At 39.0% G+C, this 23,043-nt stretch overlaps 1 protein-coding gene across 1 annotated transcript in view; it reads right to left on the bottom strand.

Moving 5' to 3' along the window:
* GRHL2 (grainyhead like transcription factor 2) overlaps positions 1-23,043 on the bottom strand; it is a 212,425-nt gene that overhangs the window by 64,860 nt on the left and 124,522 nt on the right. Inside the window, exons 4-8 of the mRNA XM_089518384.1 lie at positions 22,284-22,680; positions 19,225-19,280; positions 14,812-14,968; positions 14,146-14,257; positions 6,739-6,833 (exon numbers count right to left, since the gene is read on the bottom strand). Of these exons, the coding sequence (XP_089374510.1) occupies positions 6,739-6,833; positions 14,146-14,257; positions 14,812-14,968; positions 19,225-19,280; positions 22,284-22,680 (817 nt within the window). The remainder of the gene's footprint in view (positions 1-6,738; positions 6,834-14,145; positions 14,258-14,811; positions 14,969-19,224; positions 19,281-22,283; positions 22,681-23,043) is intronic.

The following is a 23,043-nucleotide window of genomic DNA, read 5'->3' as shown; positions in this document are numbered from 1 at the left end:
CTATGAGGAAAATTGTGAGAACTCTAGTTTAAAGATTGCTTCTTCCAACATAGGCTGATGGACTCCAACTGTCTATCAGTTGTCCTCCAGTTTCAGGCAGCTGCTCTGGCACATTCTGTTTTGAATCTTGATTTCAGCAAAAGAAGTCTTTGTACAAGCAAAATTCATTTTAATCTTAAAAGTGCGAGAAAAAAGAGAAATGCTGTCAGAACAATGGAGCCAGTTTAAAAACTACCCTTAGAAGAGTCTGTAATTAGAGCTCTCTGTAGTGAAATGTTTGCCAAGGGAAAGGCAACCTCCACTGGCAGGAATCTTAGCTTTAAATGAGGTTAGTGGCAATGCACTCATGCCCAGAAATGAAGTTTCTCTCCATGTGACTTTCAAGGCATGATAAATCATTTACATATATCATAGCCTTGAAAAGTTATTTTTTGGAGTACAGTAGCCATGCTGGTGGGGAGATTCTGGAAGCTGCAATCCAAAAAAGTTAAGGTTCTGGCACATATGGGCCTTAACTCTATTTTCGTCTTGACAAGAATAGCAGTCCCCTAGAAGCAATTCGATTTACCCTACATGTTCACTCACCATTCAACTATTGATAGAATGGATCTACACTAACTGGGGACTAACCAACAAAGTGCCAGCCATGGGGTAGTGATCACATTACAGTGCAGAATGATGTACAGTATTGATTCAGATAGTTCAAAGGAAGCTTTTTTTCAACCTTCTACATGCAATCCCAAATTATTATTATTATAAAGATTATGCTTCTTAAAATACCTGGCCCACTAATGCTCACCACACCGTACCATGATAAAATACAAACATGTCATGTATTCATTTATTTACTGATATTTTTATCCTGCTATTTAAGAATAATAATTCCCAAAGCAACAAACTGTCAGTACAGCAACAAAAAAAGAACAGAATACAATACGAACACAAAACCCAGTTATCACAGAATGCAATTATAAACTTGAGAAAATTAAAATCTCTTTGGTGCCAGCAAGCCATCAAGGCAACTCTAGGAAAGCTTCCATGAGAAGAGTATTTCAAATGTGAGAAAAGTCCCTCTTCATAGTGCTACCTGCTTCACCGCAGATAGCAAATTCCTCCAGACTTCAGTGATGAGCAGGTTTATATGAAATGTTCATTTCCCCCACACACCTTCATGCCACCATTCTCTGAAGATGTTAGCCATAGATCCAGGCAAAACATCATGAATAAATTCTTCCAGAACATGGACACATGGCCCAAAAAACCCACAAAAAATTATGTTCATTTCCCATTTTATACATGGCAATAATGGAATGAGAGTCAGAGTGTGAGTGTTGGAATAGGATTCTGTCAGACCTGGAACTGAATTCCCTCTCAGCCACAAAAACCCACTGGGTGACTGGGCAAATCATGCTTTCTTACTTTTGAGAAATGCAATGGAAAACCTCCTCTGAATAAATCTTGCTCCCCAAAAAACTTTATGACAGGGTTGCTTTAAGTCAGCATTGACTTAAAAGCACATAACAGTTGATGGAAAGATCTTCTAATTGTGCTCAGAAATAGACCAAGTGCCTGTGAACTACTGATGCAATACATTTCCACTACTTGAACTAGTAGCCTAGCAGAAAGGTTAGATTTTAGACTAATTGGATCCTTCAAAGGCAGTCTTATGTAAAACATATGATAGAGTCCAATAATCAGACTAAGGAAACAATAGAGTTAAACTCCATAGTTTTCAACCCTCCCTCCATTAGACTGTATATTTTCAAACAACAAAAGGCCATAGTAGCAACTACTATGGAAGGAGTCTGTACTTAAATTTGTTCAATTTTGTGTGTGGGGATCAATTATTAAGATTTGAGTTTCTAGAGGATTTCTGCTTCACACCATTGTAACCTGGGTCATCCTGACCCAGACTGCAAACTTAATTCAGCTCACTGAAGTAAAAGAAATAATCCCGATTAGGGTTATTTTAAACGTGGCTGTTGTAAATCTAACAAAGGAACCACCAAAAAGAAGATGATTTCTCAAAACTGCAGCTACCTCTATCTCCTCACCTTCCTCTGGCATGTAACTAAACTACTATACAAAATCCTTTGACACCATAAACATCAGTAGTTTATTACAGAATGAACCTTTGTGAACTTTGCTTGTTTCATCAGACTCATGAAATGTTTTTCAGAATTTCAGTCATGTTTATGCAGCATACATGTTTGGTGAAGAACTGCAGATAGTGAGGTCACAGGCAAATTAAACACAGAAGTACTGACAGTGACAATTACATTATAAACTTAAGCTAGTCACAAAACTGTTGCTGATAACACAAATGTCTGGCACTAGTGAGCGGATTCACATGTCTGGTGTGATAAGAAATTGTTGTCCTGATTCAGTCTTCTGAAACTTTCTAAAGCACTCTGACTCTTTTATCAACCTCTCTCTTTCTCTCTCCTCCTTTTGAAGTTTTCTTTGCTTCACAATAGCCACTTGGAGGTCAAAGGCAGAGTGTCCAGGCAGGGTAAAGTGTTCCCTCCTGAGTTTTGAATACTGTAATTTCTAATGCCAGATTAGTATTCTTTTGTGTAGAATCAGAGAATTGGATGGAGCCATAGTTTACATGCTAGTGGAATTTAGGATTTATGGTTGAAATGGGTCATTTGGAATAGACAAATGCAGTGGGAATTATGTTATACCCATACTTCCTAATGAGAACACAGAGCATGACACCGGGGCGAGGGGGATCTTAATGGTACGGCCTCACTAAGAAACAGCTGGCCAACATCTTTTAAAATAAATTTAAGGAAATATGTCAGTGAGTCTAAAACAATTATTCTACATTATGAATAGAGACAGAAAAGAAATTTGCATAAACAAAAAATTAAAAATTCAAGTCTTGCAAGATTTTTAATGAAGGTGAACTTCCATCTTTTAATTTTCCGTTATTGGGAGGATACTACAAGAATAATATTTTCTTTTTAAAAATGTCATTTTTAAAAGTGTGAAAAAAATACAGCATAGTCTCCAGACAGAAAGAAAATCTCTGAAAAGGGCTGAACAGATCAGCACTATGAGCCATTGTTGGGGTGGAGTGGGGGCATGGCGACTGCACATCGCACACCCCCACTCCACCCCAAGCCACCATCACACTGCCCACCTGACCAGGCGGGCAACATGGGTATACACGCTGTGTCAAAGAAACAGCAAAAGTGCTGCCACCACAGCAAGGGTGGTTTTTTGTCAGCTTGAAAAGGAACAGCATTTTGCTGTTTCTTTTTGTGCCAGCAAACTGCCAGATTGGGGCCACAACGTGCAGTTGCTATGGCCCCAATCCGGTGTTCAAAGAGGCAGCAGCAAGCTGCTCCACAGAGGCCATTTGTTCAGCACCAAAGTGCATTATCACATTAGATAAATCCCACTCAGAAATGGGATTTTAAAAGTAGAAAAAAACACAAATTCAGGATGTTTTTCAGATGTGTTTGCACCAAACAGCAATAACGTGAAAATAAAGCAAATGGAAAATGGACAAAAAGAACACCTTTTTTACTTTCAGGAAGTTCCCGAAAGTAAAAAGGTGTCATTTTTGTCCATTTGCTTTATTTTCATGTTATTGCTATTTGGAAAAAAAACATTGTCTGAAAAACATCTTCCATTTGCAGGTTTTTCCTACTTTTAAATACCATTTCTGAGCGGAATTCATCTAGTGTGATAAGGTGCAAAGTTTCAGGTTTTGTTCCTGTACAAACCAATTTTACTTTAGAAAGCCACATGACATTTCCTTCATCCTGAAAGATTTTCTGGGAACTCCTGGCATTTTCAAGGAATTTTCATCCCTGCTTTCCAGGTCAGTTTAAATTAACTCAGTATTTTCCAAAATGAAATGTATCTCTACTTGACCATCTGTTTGTATTATTTCAGAACTAGCTAAAGTGGTCACTGCCAGCAAAATGCAGCTATCATTTCCAGGACAGAGATTTGACAGAGATCAAGTAAGGGAAGGAGAAATGTTGGCACTAAAACAAAATTATTCTAATGCTTAACTGGTTTAATATTGCTAACAAACTGTAGCATTTTGACAGTAATGCCTGAAAAATTGTAAGGAAGACTCTGTGGAAATAGCTGAAAATCGGTTTCTGAAATGTTGCATGAATCTAGATGTGGCATATGATCAGTGGGAGAGAGAGGATGGACAAGAGTGGAGGCAGAAAGTAGGGATATTTCAAGAAACAGTTGGGATGCAAGCCTGGAGATATATGCAGGTAAAATCAAAACAAAAAGAACTGGAAAATCTCAATACTTCCAGGAACTTTCTGCCTTTCTGGATGAGATCGTAGTAGTAAGTAAATTTGTAGAACCCTACGAAGGGGGCATACAATTTCCATGCAGGAAGAAAAAAACAGCTTGCAACCTAATACGAAACCTTTTAGCAGCCAACAGAGGAACATTTGGGCTCCTTTAGAAGTATAATTACCCAGTATATGATGGATAATGGAGTGCACCAGGGAATTCCAAAAGAAACTTTGCATGTTCTTGCTTCATTGACTTCAGTAATGTAGAGACCATGAAAAACAATGTTCTCAAGAAATGTTCTCAAAGAAATGGGAGTACCACTACATTTGATTATCCTGATGTGTAACCTGTACTCAGGAGAAGAAGCTGCCATCAGAGCTGACTACAGAGAAACAGAAAGGTTCCCATTTGAAAAAGGGTCCTCTTTGAGTCTTAGTGCAGAACCAAGAAATTGCTACAAACCCCCCCCCCAAAAAAAAAACATTAAAATAAATCAATATAGAGATGATAACATCTGACAAAACTCAAGGAACTATGTTGGGAGAACCCAGGCTTCTCTAGACCAATCTAGAAGAGCCCTCAATCAACTTTTTCAGTCCCCTTGCCCTGTTGGCTTTTCCCCCCCCCCCCCCAAACCAGAAAGTGACAAGACATTATTTATGGATTTAGCAAAAGTGACCTCACCCCCTGACCTAAAAATCTCAGGAGAAACTACCTCAGCCCAGTGGCATCCCTAGGGTTGGTGTCACCCAGTGTGGTAACTCATGGTCTCAACCACCCTCAATTGACCTCCTCCTGTTTCACACCATACAGAATCCTTAGCAATGCTTTTTTTGCACTAATGTTACTCGTAAATTGTAAGTCCCATATAGCACTGAGTGTAATGCTAATAGTGGTGACATAAACAACTAGCAAAATTAAAATTATACCTTCAAATTACAATATGATATGCACAACTTAAATGTATTTACATATGCATAGTGAAGATTTGGTTAAAATGTGATGTTTTAAAAGAAAATTTTAAAAGAATAAAAAAATAAAAATTTCAATTTTAAAAAATTTTTCTAAATTTTGAAATTTGAATTTTAAAAAATTCTGGGGCCTCTCCTTTCTCCTCCCACTCACCCTACTCCCATAAAGCATTTTAAAATGGAAGCAGATGAATGCCACAGCCCATTTCTGCCAAAAGGAAGGTGTTTGAGGAGCAGTGGTTTCAACCCCCTTAGGGTGTCACCTGGTGTGATCCGTATCCCCCGTGCCCCTGAGTGATGCCACTATCTCCGCCCCAAAGGCCAACAGTGCACATAGGGGGTTTCAGTTACAATAAGCTGCCAAGTTAAGGGGACTATGGTTTCCACTCGCATTTTACATGAACCTGGCAGAAGGTGCCAATTCACCTTTTCCTCCAAGCTACGGGCATTCACAGAATCCTCTCAATTTGTAGTAATCATTATGAGAAACATTGCAAGATTCCTGGATGAAAGGAGCCAAGCAGTGCAAAGAACATGACAAACATTAATTAAAAGATTCACATTGCTACATTACAGAGCTTATTTTACTCTATACAGGATGTAATGGAAACCACATCTTCAAGGATGCCTGTTGATTTTCTGTTCTTCTCCTTCCTAGTGCCTAGGGAATATTATTACCTGACCAGAGTCAGAAGCCAATATAACTAATGGAATGAGAAAGGTGTCCAAAATCTTTATAAGCAGAAATGACAAATATTGCATTTTTTTTTTTTTTTGGACAACTATCACGGCCACCAGATGGTCCACTGGTGTGACTCAATGTTAAACAGTTTCCTGCCTTCCTAATGGAAGAGAACCCTTGGGTGACCTTTCAAAAAAAATCATTCTGGAATAGTTGCAAAGTTACAGTTCACCTGAATGTCAGTTAAACTGGAAATGTAGATATTTCTCAGCTTTAATTTAAAACAGAGATGGGCAGAAAGTATATCCGAATCCACTGGTAGGTCTCTAGGTTATGTGGTAGATCATGAGGGATGTCTGCTATCCAATCTTTTATCAATAGCAACAACAAAATGACAACAGCCCCTCCAAACCACCATCCTCAAATTATAGTACAGTTGGTTCTCCCTATCTACAGATTCAGCTATGTACTGCATGAATTTTTTTAATTAAAAAAGCAAACCTTGATTTTGCCATTTTATATAAGGGAGACCATTTTACCACCTCACTGTATATAATGGGACTTGAGCATCTACAGATTTTGGTATCCACAGGGGGTCCTGGAACAAAACCCCAGCAGATAGCAAGGGCACATTATATAGTGCTCAGATTTTCCAAGCTTGCAAACATCAAACTTTTTGCCTTGCAATGGGATACATATGGAATATATATCATGCAGCTGTCTCAGGACCTATTTGCAAGGATGTTTCTTTAATAGTGCAGCACGAATATGTTTTAATAAGTCTACTGCAGGATGCCATCTTACCTTTGCTTCTTCATTGACATCCCAAGTAAAGGAGACAGCATTATAGGCAATTTCTTCAATATTCCCAATGGTATTGAAGCTCTCTTTGTAATCAGCTGTAATAAACAGAATAAATCATGGATGCTTTTTAAAACATGATTTCTCCTTATGCTCAGGCAAGTTTTCACATCCCACATTATTTGAGTTGCACTGCTGTGGAGTTTATATGATTACTCTGTCACACAGGTTTTGTAAGCTACAATGAAATTACTGCTGAAGTAAAGAAAATCAAATAAATAAAGTGAACAAGCTTCCTGCTCATTTAACCATGACAGAATCAGATTTTAAGTGCCTTTAGTCAACTGGAGGTTTGCTGGAGGTTTAGGCTGTAGGAGGAAATACAGTTTTTGTTATAGGGAAACATTATGGAGAACCCAGCCATGGCAAAACAAAGCTTTGTGGGGTGAGGGGAAATATGGGAAGTCATCAGATTTTACACCCGCACAGCCATAATCAACTATGGCCCCATTCATACTGGTCTAAAAGACCTGGAAGGAACTGGGCTGATCCGGATGCCCCTCCCCCGAATCGCTCCGTTAGCAAGTGCCCACTACAAATTTGAAATCGAATGCATTTTGACCTGCAAATTAGAAATCGAATGCATTCTGTGTCTGCTGGCGAGGTGGCTGCTGCCAATCAAGCTATCGTCATGGTGACGTTTGCAGGGCATCGGGGAAAGTGTCCTCCCTTTTTAAAGAGCCAGGCACAGGGGTTTCAGTGGCTGAAGCAGGGAGAGAGATGCCTCTCTCTCTCTCTCTCTTTTTATAAACCTGTGGGCTTTTGGGTCAGATCTGCCCCTGTCCCAGGCAAAGGATGGGATTGCCATGCATTTTTTTATGCTTTTGAAAGCAACATTAGCTTTCCCTTTGCTTCCCTTGCTGTATCTGCTCAAGAAGACAAACCATGCGCATATTTGCTCCAAAAAAATTGTTAAAAATGTAACATTGATTGTTTGCAACATTTGTAGCTTCCCCCTCTGCAGAAGGCAAGGAGATCCAAGGATATAAAGTGCAAGCCCAGCTCCATCTGCCTCTGGAATACAAACATAATGTATTCAATGCGCATATTTGCTCAAAAAAAATTGTTAAAAATGTAACATTGATTGTTTGCAACATTTGTAGCTTCCCCCTCTGCAGAAGGCAAGGAGATCCAAGGATATAAAGTGCAAGCCCAGCTCCATCTGCCTCTGGAATACAAACATAATGTATTCAATGCACATATTTGCTCAAAAAAAATTGTTTGAATTTGAAAAGGGGGGGGCTTGCCTGACATGAGCTCCGTTCGTGACCTGAATTTTTTCCTCCTGCAAGGGAAGGAATGCCCAGCGACAGAGGGCTTTGGGCAGGGGATGCAGGGAAAAGAGGCTCCTAAAGAATGCCTTCCCTTGCTCTCTTCTTCCCAGGACTCTTTCCTCCTCCCCCTCCCCTCCGATGAGGGGAGGAAATGCCTTGCCCTTTGCCCACCCTCTGACCTAAATCCCTCCCTCAATTTGCCTCGATCGTGATCGAGGCCAAGTTCTCATTCCCAGGACCCGGGGTTTTCCAAAAGAAACGGTATTTGCGCCGATTTCAAAAACACCGCGCTAGGGGCCATTTAACACGGAACGGGTATGCAAGCCCCGGATTCGCTTGTGTGAGATTCGGGGTGAGTAGGAACTTCACGTGATTGAATCGGTTTCAGAACCGATTTTTTTTGTAATGTGAATGGTTAGTTGCTAATCATGCTGAGCTTGAATTCACGATTTGCAAACCAGCTTTTAATCCTGGTGCAAAGCCAAGCCTGGAAATGTTACCTCAATGAAACTACAGATCCCCTAGCCAAAACAGCCAGTGGCCATGCTGGCTAGGGATTCTGGGAAGTTATAATCCCAAAAGTAACAGAGCCATGTAGGCTCAAAGATGTGTGGCCTTCCACATGTCCTCCATGCCATGCTAAGGAGTCAACTCATTGCACCAAGCAATGGGCAACCCCAAATGCCTTCTCCTGGTCTCTGCTCCTCTATCTCATTCATACATACACACACCTGATATTAGAGGACAGGTAGATGGAAGAACCTCCCTGAGCACAGTAGGGCATCAGGGAGGAGAAGGAGGCACCAACAACATGAGTCATAGCGCACATGGACAAAAGGAGGTACAGAGATCTGAAAAGTTACCTTTTTGGACCATAGCTCCCAGAATTGTACTCCAAAAAAAGTAATTTTTCAGAACTCTGTCAGGGAGGCTGTGATGCCATTCCTTGTTAGGTGACTGACAGTATCATCTTCTACCAACCTAGTCTGTGTTGCTTAAAAGCTATCATCTTAATACTACACATGATTAGTGACTGTGTAGATAAAAATGCTGCATCATTCTTATTATAAGCACAATCTAGTTCTTTACCAGGAATTTAAAAGTAGGTTATTTATAGTTTAAATGATTTTTATTGACTTTTCATTTTTTTCAAATTTAATATCCTGTCTACTCATGCAGGAGCCAAGTTACCTTACAACACAGATTAAAAAAGAACTTAACTAAAATTAATCATAATAGTAAGAAAAATAAAAGCAAAAATTTTTAAAAATATATTACCATATTAAAACATTAAATTAAAAACAGTTAGAAGCATTTAAAATGTAACACACACATAGAAACTAAAAATCCTTCCACTACAACTAGTTGATGTCCAAATTTCTGTCTTAAAAGAGGTCTAAATAGAAGTACTCTCTTATCTTGTAGACAACAGCACAAGAAGCTTGTAAGCCTGATATGGATAACCTCGGGGCTGGATATTCCAGTCTACAAAGTCTGAAAGACCGGCATTTTGGTCTCCTTCCTTTCATCCTCTAAAAAGCAAAATCTCCCATTTGAAAATTCCACAGAACTCTGTGCCCTGAAGTGCTTTAGACATTCCAAGTGCATTGTTTTACTTGTTCAGGCAGCATCCTGCCTACAGTACAGACAAGCTGGTGAATATTTTCTACCAAAATCTGACTGATATCTGTCACGTAAATATGGTTGCAGATTTAATAGTTCCTTGATTACAGCTCATATTTTCTCTTCTTTCTTTCTTTTTAAAATCAAGTGGTGGTAAGAGAATGGGATTTTTCATCTGCCAGCAGAGATATTTCTCTTCATGTTGACGTAGGATATAGGTTACTCATGGATTTCTTTGGAATAGGAATGCTTAAATTGCTTTGTTTTTAAAACCTCCACAATATTTTTTGTGATATCTGAATCCCTTGGAAACTCACTGTGGTGAACAACTGCTCCAAAAAATTTCTCATGGTACGTACTTGATTTGAATGTGATATCATTCACTGAAGCTTACTGACGAGATATTTGGGAAACATAAAAAGAAACACTTTTTTCAGAAAGCACATATGTGAACGTAGATTATACAAATTCATGGAGGATGGGACCATCAGTGGGTTAGTATTCGTTATGGCTATATATTTCTTCCAAGTTCAGAGGCCTTATGGCACTCAATACTAGTTCTGGAAAACACAACCAGAAGGGAGATATTGCTCTTCAAATGTTTTATACTTCACCTCCCAGAAGTTCCAGCTAGTAAGGCCAACATCCAGGAACTCTGGGAACTGAGGTTGTAAACACCTGGAGAACTAGAGTTTTATTTATACCCTGCCTTTTCTCCCCAAACTGGGACTCAAGGTGGCTTTAAAAAATAGAGAGGATTACAATAAAAACACATATGGTTAGAAACATACTAGAAGTTGAGATCAAGAATAATATTAAACTGACAACAACAATATTAAAACCCTATGGAATATTAACTTTAAAACAAGAATAAAAGCAGTACAGCACCATTAAAAGCCCTTTTCTTGTAAAACAATCAAATCCCCAGAGCTTTCTGAAATAAAAATGTCTTTGCCTGCCACTGAAAAGACAGCAAATAAAAAGCCATACTAGGTCCCAAATACACTACAGAAATAATCCAGTTTGAGATCACGTTAACAACTCTAGCTCAATGCTAGAAAATCCTGGGTACTGTAGCTTTGTGAGATATTTAGCCTTTTCTGTCAGCGAGCTCTGATGCTGCAACAGACTACAATTCTCAAGATTCCCGAGAACTGAGCCAAGGCAGTTAAAGAGGTCTGAAACAGGATTATTTCTACAGTGTGTTTTAGACGCCAGTCTCCCTAGGAAGGGAGCTCCAGAGTCTGAGGACAGCCAAGGAGAAGCTTATGTTCCCGCCAAGCATGGCTGTGCATGTGGTGGGATCAAAAGATCTTGCAAAGACCTTTGATAATCTGCTCCAGGTTTTAAGATGAACTTTAAAAGAAGCTATACATAGTCCTGAAACCTATTCCCAAATTCAGCTCAGCACCTTGGATAGATTCTTTGAAATTCAGGTTAAAACCCAGAGCAGATTCACCACTCCACAGACATGGGAGCCACCAGCCACCACTGCCACAATGTTCTCCCAAATGTATAACTGTGTTATTCTAAACCATATTAAAAACAAGCTAAATCCAATGTCATCCCAAACTAGAGCAGACCCACCAAAACCAACGAGACTTACATAAGTGGTGACTAATAAATCCCATTCATTCTAGTGGGATGTGCTCTATTTGGAAGTAACAGTCCCATGGCTACCTTTGGTCGCCACAACCAAGAGTTAAGATGAGATCAAAAAACTGAAAAGAATCACTATGAAAGGAGAGGCTTGATTTGTACAGCCTAAGGGAAAAGGGAGGGTAGGATATGACAGTATCCTTCAACTATGTAACAGAATGTCATGAACAGTGAGGAGAATCATGAAGACTAGGGAAACTGAACCACAACTGGGGATCTTTGGCTCTGAAAAAGCAAAAAAGAGTGCAATTCTGCTGAAATAACAAGCATTTCAAAGGGAAATAGAAGAGATGAGTACAAGGAAGAGAGGGAAAGGTTAGCTAACAAGGGAGGCTGGAAGCTTGATGGCCTATTCCTCAGAGTGTTTCCAATTTTTAAGCCTATTTCAGTAAAGAACACCAGTCATTTTCCTGAAGGCACAACAGATTAAGGTAGCAGGAAGAAATGTATGATATGGAAGGGTGCTAATATTACATAAAACATAGAAATACAAACCTACTGAAACAACAAAGGAGATTATTGCAGGGCAAAAAAAAGTCACTTACACCTGCCGGGATACAGTCACTTACAGGATGCAGTTGGGAATTATCCCACGAAAAATGCTGCCGAATTCACTGGGCGACTGCCTCCCAGCTGCATCCCTCTCCCAGTCATGCTCAGCTGGCTGATTTGCAAACACAGGAAGCTACCGTGTTTGCAAATCAGCTGGCTGAGTGTGGTTGGGAGCCAGGATGCAGCCAGAATGCAGTCGTCCGGTGGCATTTTTCATGCGATAATTCCCGACTTCATTCCCTAATCGACTGTATCCCGGCAGGAGTTAGTCACTTTCTTTTTGCAAGTGATAAGGTCCTAACAGTAAAAGATTCATTATAGCACAAGCTCTTGTGGTTTATATTCAGCTTTTTCAAAGCATCCTTCATTTCTCTCTTTTTCTACAAACACAGACAAACACACTCGGTTATATAATGAAGATTGCTACAAATCAATGAAAGTGTGGGCTTTCAACTGGCAGATCAGGGCCTGCAACTGGCTTACACAGAGTTTATACTGCCGGCACTATCAGCATGATCTTTTGATTTGTTTACATATGTATTTGTTGTTAAGAGATGGAGAAAGGAAATAGAGAGAAAAATGGGTAGGAAACAGAGGCCCCATACAGACAGACCAAAATAAAGCTGCTTCCAGTCACTTTAGAGGTATGCTGTTTAAATGATGTATGGCCTGTTACAGACTGCCAAAATAAAGCTGCTTTGGGTCTCTTTGGAGGTATGCTGTTTAAATGATGCATGGGTCCTAAGAATCCAGAAGCTGCACCAAAGCTGCACTCCAGTGCTTAGGAATGGAGTATGGCTTTGGCACAGCTTCCGGACTATTAGGACGCATGCATCATTTAAATAGCATACCTCCAAAGAGACCCGAAGCAGCTTTATTTTGGCAGTCTGTAACAGGCCTCTGTGTCCTAAGAGTCTGGAAGCTGCACTAAAGCTGCACTCCAGTCCTTAGGACTGGATCATGGCTTTGGCACAGCTTCCGGACTATTAGGACGCATGCATCATTTAAATAGCGTACCTCCAAAGTGACCCGAAGCAGCTTTATTTGGGCCTGTCTTTATGGGGTCAGAGACAGTATTAAGTATCAGAGCAGAGAGGATAAACATGAGATTAAGCAGTTTAAAATTGGGACCTCATGTTGTCAGGTCATGTTAAAGTAAAATCCCATTTCTGAAACACATACCATCTGACTGTCTTGATTTGATAGGAACCATCCTGATTCAGCCTCTGTTAATGCACTTTTTCAGCTGCTTTAAAAATGTCCCAGTGTATCTTTCCTCCTCCCACACTTTCACAGATAGTTTGTACTCCATTAAATCAGCAGGAAGAGAGGAGAGACTGGAACTCAGTAGCCTCAGGCAAAAGCAAAGTGATGCAGCCTCTCCTAGATAGTGTCTTCCTTCTCGTTAATACCTTTTGCCATCTTGACCACACTCTGATGTTGCTTGGCCACATGCTTCCCAGTTATAATTTGTGAAATATTGGAAGGTATGGAAATTATTATTATTATTATTATTATTATTATTCTTTATTTCTAAAGCGCTGTAATTATACACAGCGCTGTACAAAGTCGGTAAAATTAAGGAGTATATAAAAGCCTGCCCAAGGCATACATTCTAAGATAATAACAATTAAAATCGGAATAGATAAAATTACCATATAGAAAAGAAAAACAAATTAAAAACATCAAATATAAAAAGGGAAAGGGTTGACAATTGCCCTACTACAGCACTGGTGCACAAAGTGACCCAGTTGGGATTGTCCAGGACTACCTGATTATCCCTACACCTGGAAAAAAAAAATCTGTTTTTGGAAGTGGTTGTTCTTGTTTCTCTGCTAGTGATTTCCAGTCCAACAAAAGGCTCCAGTGAACACAGGAGTTTATCACATGGAAGGAATTTCTCTTAATTTTGAATGAAAAGAAAGTGGGGCCAGAATGCATTCATGTGAATTCGCTAGTTCAGTGAATTTACGTGAATTCGAATTGCATTTGAACTGACTACCCATTGCCTGAAAATAGCTTGCCATTGCCCAAAATTGCATGTGATCACTTCTCACGCAATAATGTGAAACCCCATGATTGCGCTCAGACTGACTTCCCATTGCCTGAAATTGTGTGTGGTAGTCTATCACGCAATAACATTAAACCCCACGATTGTGTTCAGATTGCCATTGGATTATATTTCCAATTTCCCTTGTCTGATAATGTCCACAGACGCTCCCAAGCCTACTGTCTCACTCACCAATGTCAAGAACCCTCTGTTTGGCCGTGTGCTGCCGGGAATGCCAGTATTTCCAGTGCTTCAGCTGTTCGTCTCGGTTTTTATCCTCACTGAACACAACCATGATCACACTCTAGAAGAACCATGGAACAATAATCAGATGATTTATGGGACTAAAGGAAGAATGCTTAGAAAAAAAAATCATTCTTAAGTCTTTTAAATTCTACTGTTCAATCACATGTTAAACATAGTTCTGGTGCCTCAATGTGGAAGATCCCTCTTGAAAGTGTTTTCTGCACACCAAACTTAAACATCTTCCATTGCATTTGTTCTTGTTCATTGTTTATAAGCTATTATGGGAAGATTTTTTTAAATGAAGAATGACATGTAAATATTTCAAATACTTCAAATATTTAAAATACATATTGAAATAAATATTTGAAATAAATATTTGAAATAAATGGGAACTGAGATGCAGTTAGTAGTCTAAAACATTTTTCTACAGAAAATCTGTTTTTTCAATAAAACTTGCTTTAATTGCATGCCTTCTAAACCTTCAGGCAGCATTGAGTTTACATTAACAAGAAGAATGCTTCAGAGAGGCAGCATGAAAAGAAACATGCACACAAACACATGCACATACAAGAGAGAACTGATATTATCAATCTCATAAAAAAGCAGCCATACCCTGACTTTGCTGATGGGATGTCTGAAACATTTGTTGTCTCCAGTCTCAGTCAAAGTTATAGCATAAAACTGGCCTTTGTTCAAGTAGGTCATTGGACCTTCTCCTTGTTTTTGACGTAGGGATTTAGTGGCTTCTAAAGTGTACCGAAATGTGCTGCTGTATGAAAAGAGTAAAAACAAAACATTCAAATACAAGGATTTTTTTTCAAAACAAGAACACAATGCCCTTATGATCTAAAATTCAGATATCATAGCTGCTTGATATCACACAGTACCAAGCACATCCATACAGAAGGCCGCAGACAATACCCAACTAGACGCTACACCTATTGCACTGAGCTGGACCTGAACAATACAAATGTAGTTCCACAATTTGACAGAGAAAACACTTTTCTGTATATCATCCATGATGAAAACACAAATGACTGGGTGGCTGGATGGCTGCCACTATAACATTGGCTCTATTTCTCTTGAGTTCCCTAGCCATTCTTTTCTCTTAGAAGGCAAAGCTGGGCATGCCACATAGTCTGCCACTTTCAGGTGCAATGGGGGACACTGTGCCCTTCCTTCTTTAAAGTAAAGTATACTGTCAGTTCCAATATGCTTCTTTAAATAAAAGATAGAAATGAGGTCTGTCTTGTCGTCTGCTTCTGATATCTAAACCTTCTGAGCTGGCCAAGAACATGCCTCTTTCCAAATAATGATAAATGGTATAAATAAGGATAATGGTAAAGACTGGGATGCACAACTGCAATAATCAAATAATGTTACAGAACTAAGTCCTAAACTTTTGCTGTCATTTTTTTAAAATCTTGCATTTTCTGGAAACCTGCTTTCATAGACAAGTAAAACACTGATGATGATGGAAGGGCTTGCACTGGATGGTAGCAAGAATGGAAGAGTTAGAAGACAGAAAAGATTTCAATTATCTTTCTTCTACAATAGTTTGTTGCAGTTCCTCCTGCTGTGAGAAACTGAACTTTGAAGAAACTGCTCCTGTCACTGCCACAGGAAAGGGAGCTGCTATCTCAAGGTGTTAAGACAGGCTATGTGAAACCAAGTTAAGTGTAGAGCTTCGAAATGTTACTTTTGACAGGACAACTCCATGGCCTCTGCTGGCTGTGAGATTCAGGTAGTCTCCAGTCCCAAAAATAACTTTCCCAAGCTCTTCAATCTGTGGCAAACCCAGAGACAAAATGGCACAGGAAGAAGCTACCACACTGACAAGTTCATTTCTCCACTTCAGAAAAATTATTTAAGTAGCAATGTCATATTTTTCAAAACTGAATTGACAAAATGTCTAATATTGATGATAATGGAGTTAACTATCTTTTTCTCTTGCTTTAAAAACAGTTTTGTGTTTTTTTTTTTCTTTTTTAAAAGTTTATATGACAGGATATACTTTGCCACTTTTTAAATATTCTCTTTATCTGGAGGCAATGCAGCTAATGCCTTTGTAATCCAGTCTGCAGAGCACACACCAGAAGGGTCTCATTTCTTCAAATGCAGGGAGGTAAGAAGTGAAGTCCCTTCAGGTGATCACATTTGGGGACCACACCTCATTGTTTAGGATGGTAAAAACAAAAAAGGGGCTGCAAAGAACTTCAAATGCATTTCTCTAAAATGGGTAAACAGCTAGTAAAATGGCAAATGAGTTTCAGTGTAAATAATTGTAAAGAGATACATTCTGCACAAACACATATATACTGATGGTATCTGAGCAGGCAATAACTGTCAAGGAAAGTATCTTGGGCTTGTAGTAGATAGGAGAATTACAACATGCAATCTATATTCTGTTGGTTATTTAAAAAGGTAAATTCCATGATACGGTTAATTAGCCGCTCTGATAGCCATTAGGGCTGAAGGGCGGGGTATAAATACCATAAATAAAATAAAATAATAAATTGGGAAAGGGACTGAACATTGCCTATAACATAATGCATTTGTACCAATCTATCATTATTGTTGTTATAGTTTCCAACTTATGGTGACCCTAAAGTGACCCTATAATGGAGTTTTCTTGGCAGGTTTCTTCAGAGAGGCTTTGCCATTGTCATCCTCTGAGGCTGAGAGAGTGTGACTTGCTCAAGATCACCCATGGTTGACCCAGGATTCAAACTCTGGTCTCCTGAGTCCCAATCCAATGCTCAAACCACTACACCACACTGGTCTATAGTGCAGCCATATTTGAAATTCTGGTTAAAACTCTGGCCACTGCATCTCAAAAATGAAACAGCGAAGAGTTGAAAAAGAAACAGAGACCCACAAAGTAACATCACAACATTTTCAGCTTTTAAGCTTAGATATATGATGTATTAAAAGTGCATACAGGGAAGTTTTTTTTACCTCTTCTCACTAGATACCAGACTCAAGGTTTACCAAATAAAGCTAAATGGTGGAAGGTTCAGGACAACAAAAGGGAGTATTTTGTATGCAATGCATAACCAAATTATGGAATTCACTAGCACCTGTTGCAGAGCAGACCACCGAGCTGAGCAGTTTTAAAAGGGGATTGGACAATCCCATGGAGGAAAAGATCATTAATAGCTACTATGCATGGTAGCTGTATTGTACCTCCAGGATCAGAGGCACCACACTTCTTTCTCTGGGGAAGAACGGTGGGAGAGGCAGTAATGGCACTGAGCTCAATGAGACATATTCACAAATCAATGTGTAAACAATTACAGTTTTAGATTATGAAATCTGGATCCAATTGATTATAAAGTCTGAATCTGCACATGGTAGAGCTACACCAAAGACAATTAGGGTCTGTTGCTGCTTATGCTATGTAAGTCATGGGCTAGGATATGACTCTATAGTTACAAGTGCTTGTAGTGGCTAATGGAACCTGGAGTCACTATAAGTACAATAGAGATTCTGACCTTATGGTACCTCATTAAGAGACTAACAGCTCTTAAAAATAATACAATTTAATTGATCTTATTAAAATGGAATATTTACTATGATTTGTTTGCAAACTCTTCAGCCCTTCCAATTAAGGCAGAAAAAATCAGAAAAGTTTGAAACAAAAATCTTTAATTTAAATTCTTCTGTAGGTCTACTGATATATTGTTTTATTATTCAGTAATCATCACCAGTAAAAATGGGGAAAGGTCTTTAAATTCTTACTGCAAACTAAAATCAGACTGAAGAAATAATCCTGACTATTGTTTAATCAATAGTAATTTGGACCGTTTGAGAACAGAGAGTACTCCAAACTCAGACATAATATTCCTGACCAATTTTGCAATATCTCGTAATGCACAAGTTGTTGATTTAGTCATATATACAGACCAATTTCTTATTTGTATTATGGCCATGAGGCCTAAAAGTATGAGGGGAAATCAACGGATATAATTTCTCTACATTTGCATGTGATTCTGTTCTATGTTCCATTAGCCATATATGAAACAACTGCTGATAGAGGTTGTGTGTGTGTGTGTGTGTGTGTGTGTGTGCGCGCGCGCGCGCGCTCAATTTGCCTGTCAATTTATGGCGGCCCCATGAATTTAATAGAATTTTCTTTGACAAGGAATATTCAGAGGTGGTTTTGCCAGTTCCTTCCTCTGAAATATAATCTAAAGCTGCTGGTATTCATTGGCAGTCTCCTATCCAAATACTAACTAGCTTTTTGCCTTTTTGTTATTATTTCCCAGCTAGTGTACTTTTCCATGGGGCAATTCACACTAGTGTGTAAATATAGCAACCATGTACATAGATCCAGTCATGCATTTCCACCTGGTCATCACTCCTTTTCTTAAGGAGGGGGCAATGAGGAGAAGTTAAGGAGGTGTCTCCTTTTTCTTATACCAATGCAGAACAATCCACATACAACTGCAGCCGCATGGTATAGTAATATAGGAAAACCACTCCCAAGCACTCCCTGCTGTTCATCTGTGCAATTTATTTATCTATTTATTTTTGTGGAAGGAGGCCAGTCTTTAGAGTGAGGGTTTCAACTAATATCCAGGAACAAAGTGAAGGAGAAATCCCCATTGGGCAGGCATATATCCAAGGTATTCATCGTTTCATTATGTGATACAAATACTGTCCATTAAATGTATCAGTGACATCCACTATCTCAATTTGACAGGAAGGAAATAAAATGCTAAGTTTTCAGAGTTATTTGTAATTATTGTCTCCCAAATAACACACATACTAAGTTTCAGCTCTTTCTCTTCAATGAAAAAATAAACAATATAAAAATAAACAATTCTGGTATCACTGGTTAGTGAGTCAGTGAATGGAAAACAGGGAGGGAGTATTCTGAAGGAGGGAACCAAAATGTTCTGAATGAAAGCAGTGACCACTAATTATAAGATAAATAAAACTGGAGTCCTGCCTGCCATACATGTTACACTACAGACTCCATAAATCCATTTTTTCCAATATTCACCAACTGCTATTACTTACGTGGCTGTCTGTTCATAAATATATTCCTCAGGTCCCACAGAACCACTGCGATATTTCTGGAAGAAGGAGAAGAAGTATGCATCAAAGGTAGATAGGGGTTACCAATTCAGGATCATCTCAGGCCCTGAGGTTTTCAGGCCAAAACCTGACACTTAGGAATGGTTGCCAGTAATGTTGCTAAACATTATAAATGTTATATTCACAGTTTGTCATTCAGACACACACACATAGCTGAACTTCCCCCAAACAAGAATTTGCACCCTTTTTTAATGCCTGAAAATGACACATGAAGACTGCAGACTCAAGACCAGGCCCAGCACCCCAAAAGTGGGTGAGTTGCTGACGTTGTCATGGCAGTCAAAAGATAATTCATATGATCACCTGATTTATCTGTGAGTTAATTTTCCATGAATTTACATATGGTTAAAGTGGCTTGGCTCCAGTCTTAGTCATGCTTAGGATATATTTGATCAAATCACTGAGCCTTAATTAAGTCATGAATAACAAGTCACATAACTGAAGTAGATGATGAAGGCATTGAAACAGTTGAAGATTTTTCATATCTTGGTTCAGTCATTAATCAGAATGGAGACTGCAGTCAAGGACTTGAAATGCCAACTATAAAGGTCTAGACAACAGCCTAAGGTATTAAAATATATCAATGAATACTAAAACTAGGACTGTCCATGCCATTGTAGTTCCTCATTTTTACATATGGCTATGAAAGCTGGACTGTGAAGAAAGCTGATAGGAAGAAAATCAACTCATTTGAAATGTGGGGCTGGAGAAAGTTTTACGAATATCATGGATTGCTAAAAAGACAAATAAATGGATCCTAAAGCAAATCAAGCCTGACTAAACTGAGACTGTCATACTTTGGCCATATCATGAGGACACATGACTCACTAGAACAGGCAATAATGCTTGGTAAGGAAGAATGCAGTAGGAAATGAGGAAGGAAGCCATGGTCCGGATTCTACAAGACCTAAGCAGGGCTGTTGATAATTTTGAAGCCAGACACATATTTTGATTTTACATGAGGCACAGAAGAAGGCATTTTAGAAAAAGCATTCACTTCCATATTGGGGGGGAAAGAGATCACAGAAGTAAAAAAGGATAATGGGGAAATAACTTACATCCAAAATGTTCAATTGCCTTAGTATTTTCTTCAGTTTAAAATTTGGAGTTGACCTAAAGCCTATTCACATGTTCACCCCTACAAAACTAAAACATAAATCCTGGAAAAATTATTGTTTTGACTACAAATTCCATATTCAGAGTTTCCAAACTCTGAAAATTAGATGGGAGGGATAGAAGGAAGAACAGGAATGAGACCATTAGATCTGCCACCTCCATCACATCCTTATTACATGTCCCCACAGTTCTGTCTTTATTGAAGTGATAACTTTGGTAGTAGGAAGCCTTCTCTACCCATATAAGACTAACAACACTGACTCAGTGGCACTGTCAGGATAAAGGGACACAGAGGCGGGTTACAGACCGCCATTTCGGATGTCCTCAGGACGTCCCAGTTTGAAAAAGGGGCGTCTCTTCTAGACGCCCCTACTCCTATTACGGACTGAGTCCGTAACAAATGGCAGCGGCCGTTCCACACGGCCGCCGCCATTTTGACGTAGCGGATGCTGTGTGTCCGCACGGCTGCAAGAAGGAGCGCGATTTTCGCGCTCCTTCTTGGCAGCGTCCGGGAACCACGCCGTTTGGCTGTTGCGGTTCCCGGTTGTTGCAACCAGCGGCGGCAGCAGACCGCTGCTTCTCGGCAGTCTGTAACGCACCATAGATAGAACTATAGGCCACTTAGACAAAGAAGGTGCCAGGCACAAAGAAAATTTCACTCTAGCTCTTTGGAAAGTTTAAAGGACGCTTGGGCTCACAGTGACTAGATCTGAAGGCCCCTCAAAGCTATGGGGCTCTTAAATTCTGCCCTGTGGACCAACCTCAGCAGCATTTTTGTGCACTACGTTTCAGAAACCATTATTCAGGCCAGATAATAAAATTTAAGACTGATATTAAAGACTGTTTTCCTCAGTGTAAAACAATATAATATCATGCCTACTGCTGAATTTGATAAGTAAAATAATATATTATTGTTATTTCCAATACACACACAAAGTTATAATGTAAGATAGAAGAACAATATTATCTCTTCATTATTCCACTACTGAGAATTGTTCTGTATTATATTGCTTTTATATTTCTCCTTTCTTTCAATATGGGATTCAAGGCAACTATATGAGAGAGAACAAATTACTCGTAATGCATTCATTAAAACTTCCAGGACAAAATACAAAAAGTCACCAGTAAAACATGATCAATTATAGCATTAAAATAATACACTAAAGAGTCAGGGAGAATATAAATGTTTGCCTATTATTGAAAAAATAGTAATGTTGATTTCAGTTAGACCTTCATGGTGAGAAAATTCCATAGCTGGGACAGAACTTAGACGAAATGTGTTACAAGTAACAATATTACTTGCTACTATGTTACCTTTGAGGACAAAAATGGATAATGCAATTACTTAAAATATATATATAGCTAACCTGTAACATTATCTCAAAATTTTGGCTTGCGTCCTTTTGGTATGACTGTGATATTATTAAGTTATTAAAAAGTAATGCATCCTGTGTCACGCTACCTACAAGTAACAAGCATCAAGTGTAAAAAAGTAGAACCAAAAAGTTAGCTTTTGCAATAAATAACCGTTCCAAGCACTAACACAAGGCATACATACTGAGAAGGCTCTCTGATTGCCTCTTGGTTCATCTTCCATAATGGAGGACCCAGAGCAGACTCTCTGAAGATGGCTATTGGAATGCTCTTATCCACTATGGGCTGAGGAAAGGTTTTATTTCAAATCCCTGTTTAGTCATGAAGTTCAATTGGTGGCCTTTTGTGAGTTATTATGTCTCAGTCTGACCTATCTCATATTGTGTGGGGATCAAATGGGAGAAGCTTGTTTGAGGAAACATTGGACCCATATGTGACAACTAAATAAATAAGAACTTCCACACTCAACAGTGCCCAACCCATGAACATACCTCTGCCCCTCCATCTTTAAAAGTATCACTGTAAGTACTATCTGGAGTGCTGCGCTGATCATCTTTCACGTACGTTGAATGGGCAGTGATGCTTGGCACTTCATAATGTGCATGTTCAAATATAACTCCTCGGTGTTCTTCATTTTCTCCCCGTGCATAATGCACAGATGGAGCCATATAAACAGGTGTGTACTCTTCTGCTTTCACTACCATAACTCCTGTCACAGAAATGGAGGTTGGGCTTCCAGATACATTTGAATTGAACTGCTCCCTTTTGGAAATCTCCAACTGCTCCTGATTCAGGGAAAGGTTTACTGGCACAGTTTTCAAGACTTGCACTCTGTTTTCACTGCTGTTGTTCAGGTTACTCTGAGTTTCACTGGTGGAAAGACAGTTTCTGAGTGAAAAAAGGAAACAAACAAATAATGCACTCAGTTTAAAAATGCGGGGAAAGGGGGATGCAACTTCCTCAAATTAACCTATTTTGATTTTATTATTATGTATCTAAGTACTGAAGCTATTGTGTTTTGGCAAGGTTTGACTATGATTATGTATATATATATATATATATATATATATATGGAGTTTCTGCATTACAAATTTTGCAGAGCAATAGTACTGAAATATTTTTATGTGGTAAGTGGGGAATGAACTGTAAGAGCATTTTTCTGAACCACACAATTATTTGACAGAAGAACTATTTGTGCTTGGTCTCAAAGAAGAATAAACAATGCTTTTAATTTGTTATTTAAGTCCTATT

This window comes from Sceloporus occidentalis, unplaced genomic scaffold, assembly GCF_023333645.1.
Source record: "Sceloporus occidentalis isolate IW3139 unplaced genomic scaffold, rSceOcc1.0.p SCAF_3, whole genome shotgun sequence".
In the NCBI taxonomy this organism is placed as follows: Eukaryota; Metazoa; Chordata; class Lepidosauria; order Squamata; family Phrynosomatidae; genus Sceloporus; species Sceloporus occidentalis.
The sequence above is the reverse complement of the archived record's forward strand: the minus strand, read 5'-3'. Positions and strand labels throughout refer to the sequence as shown.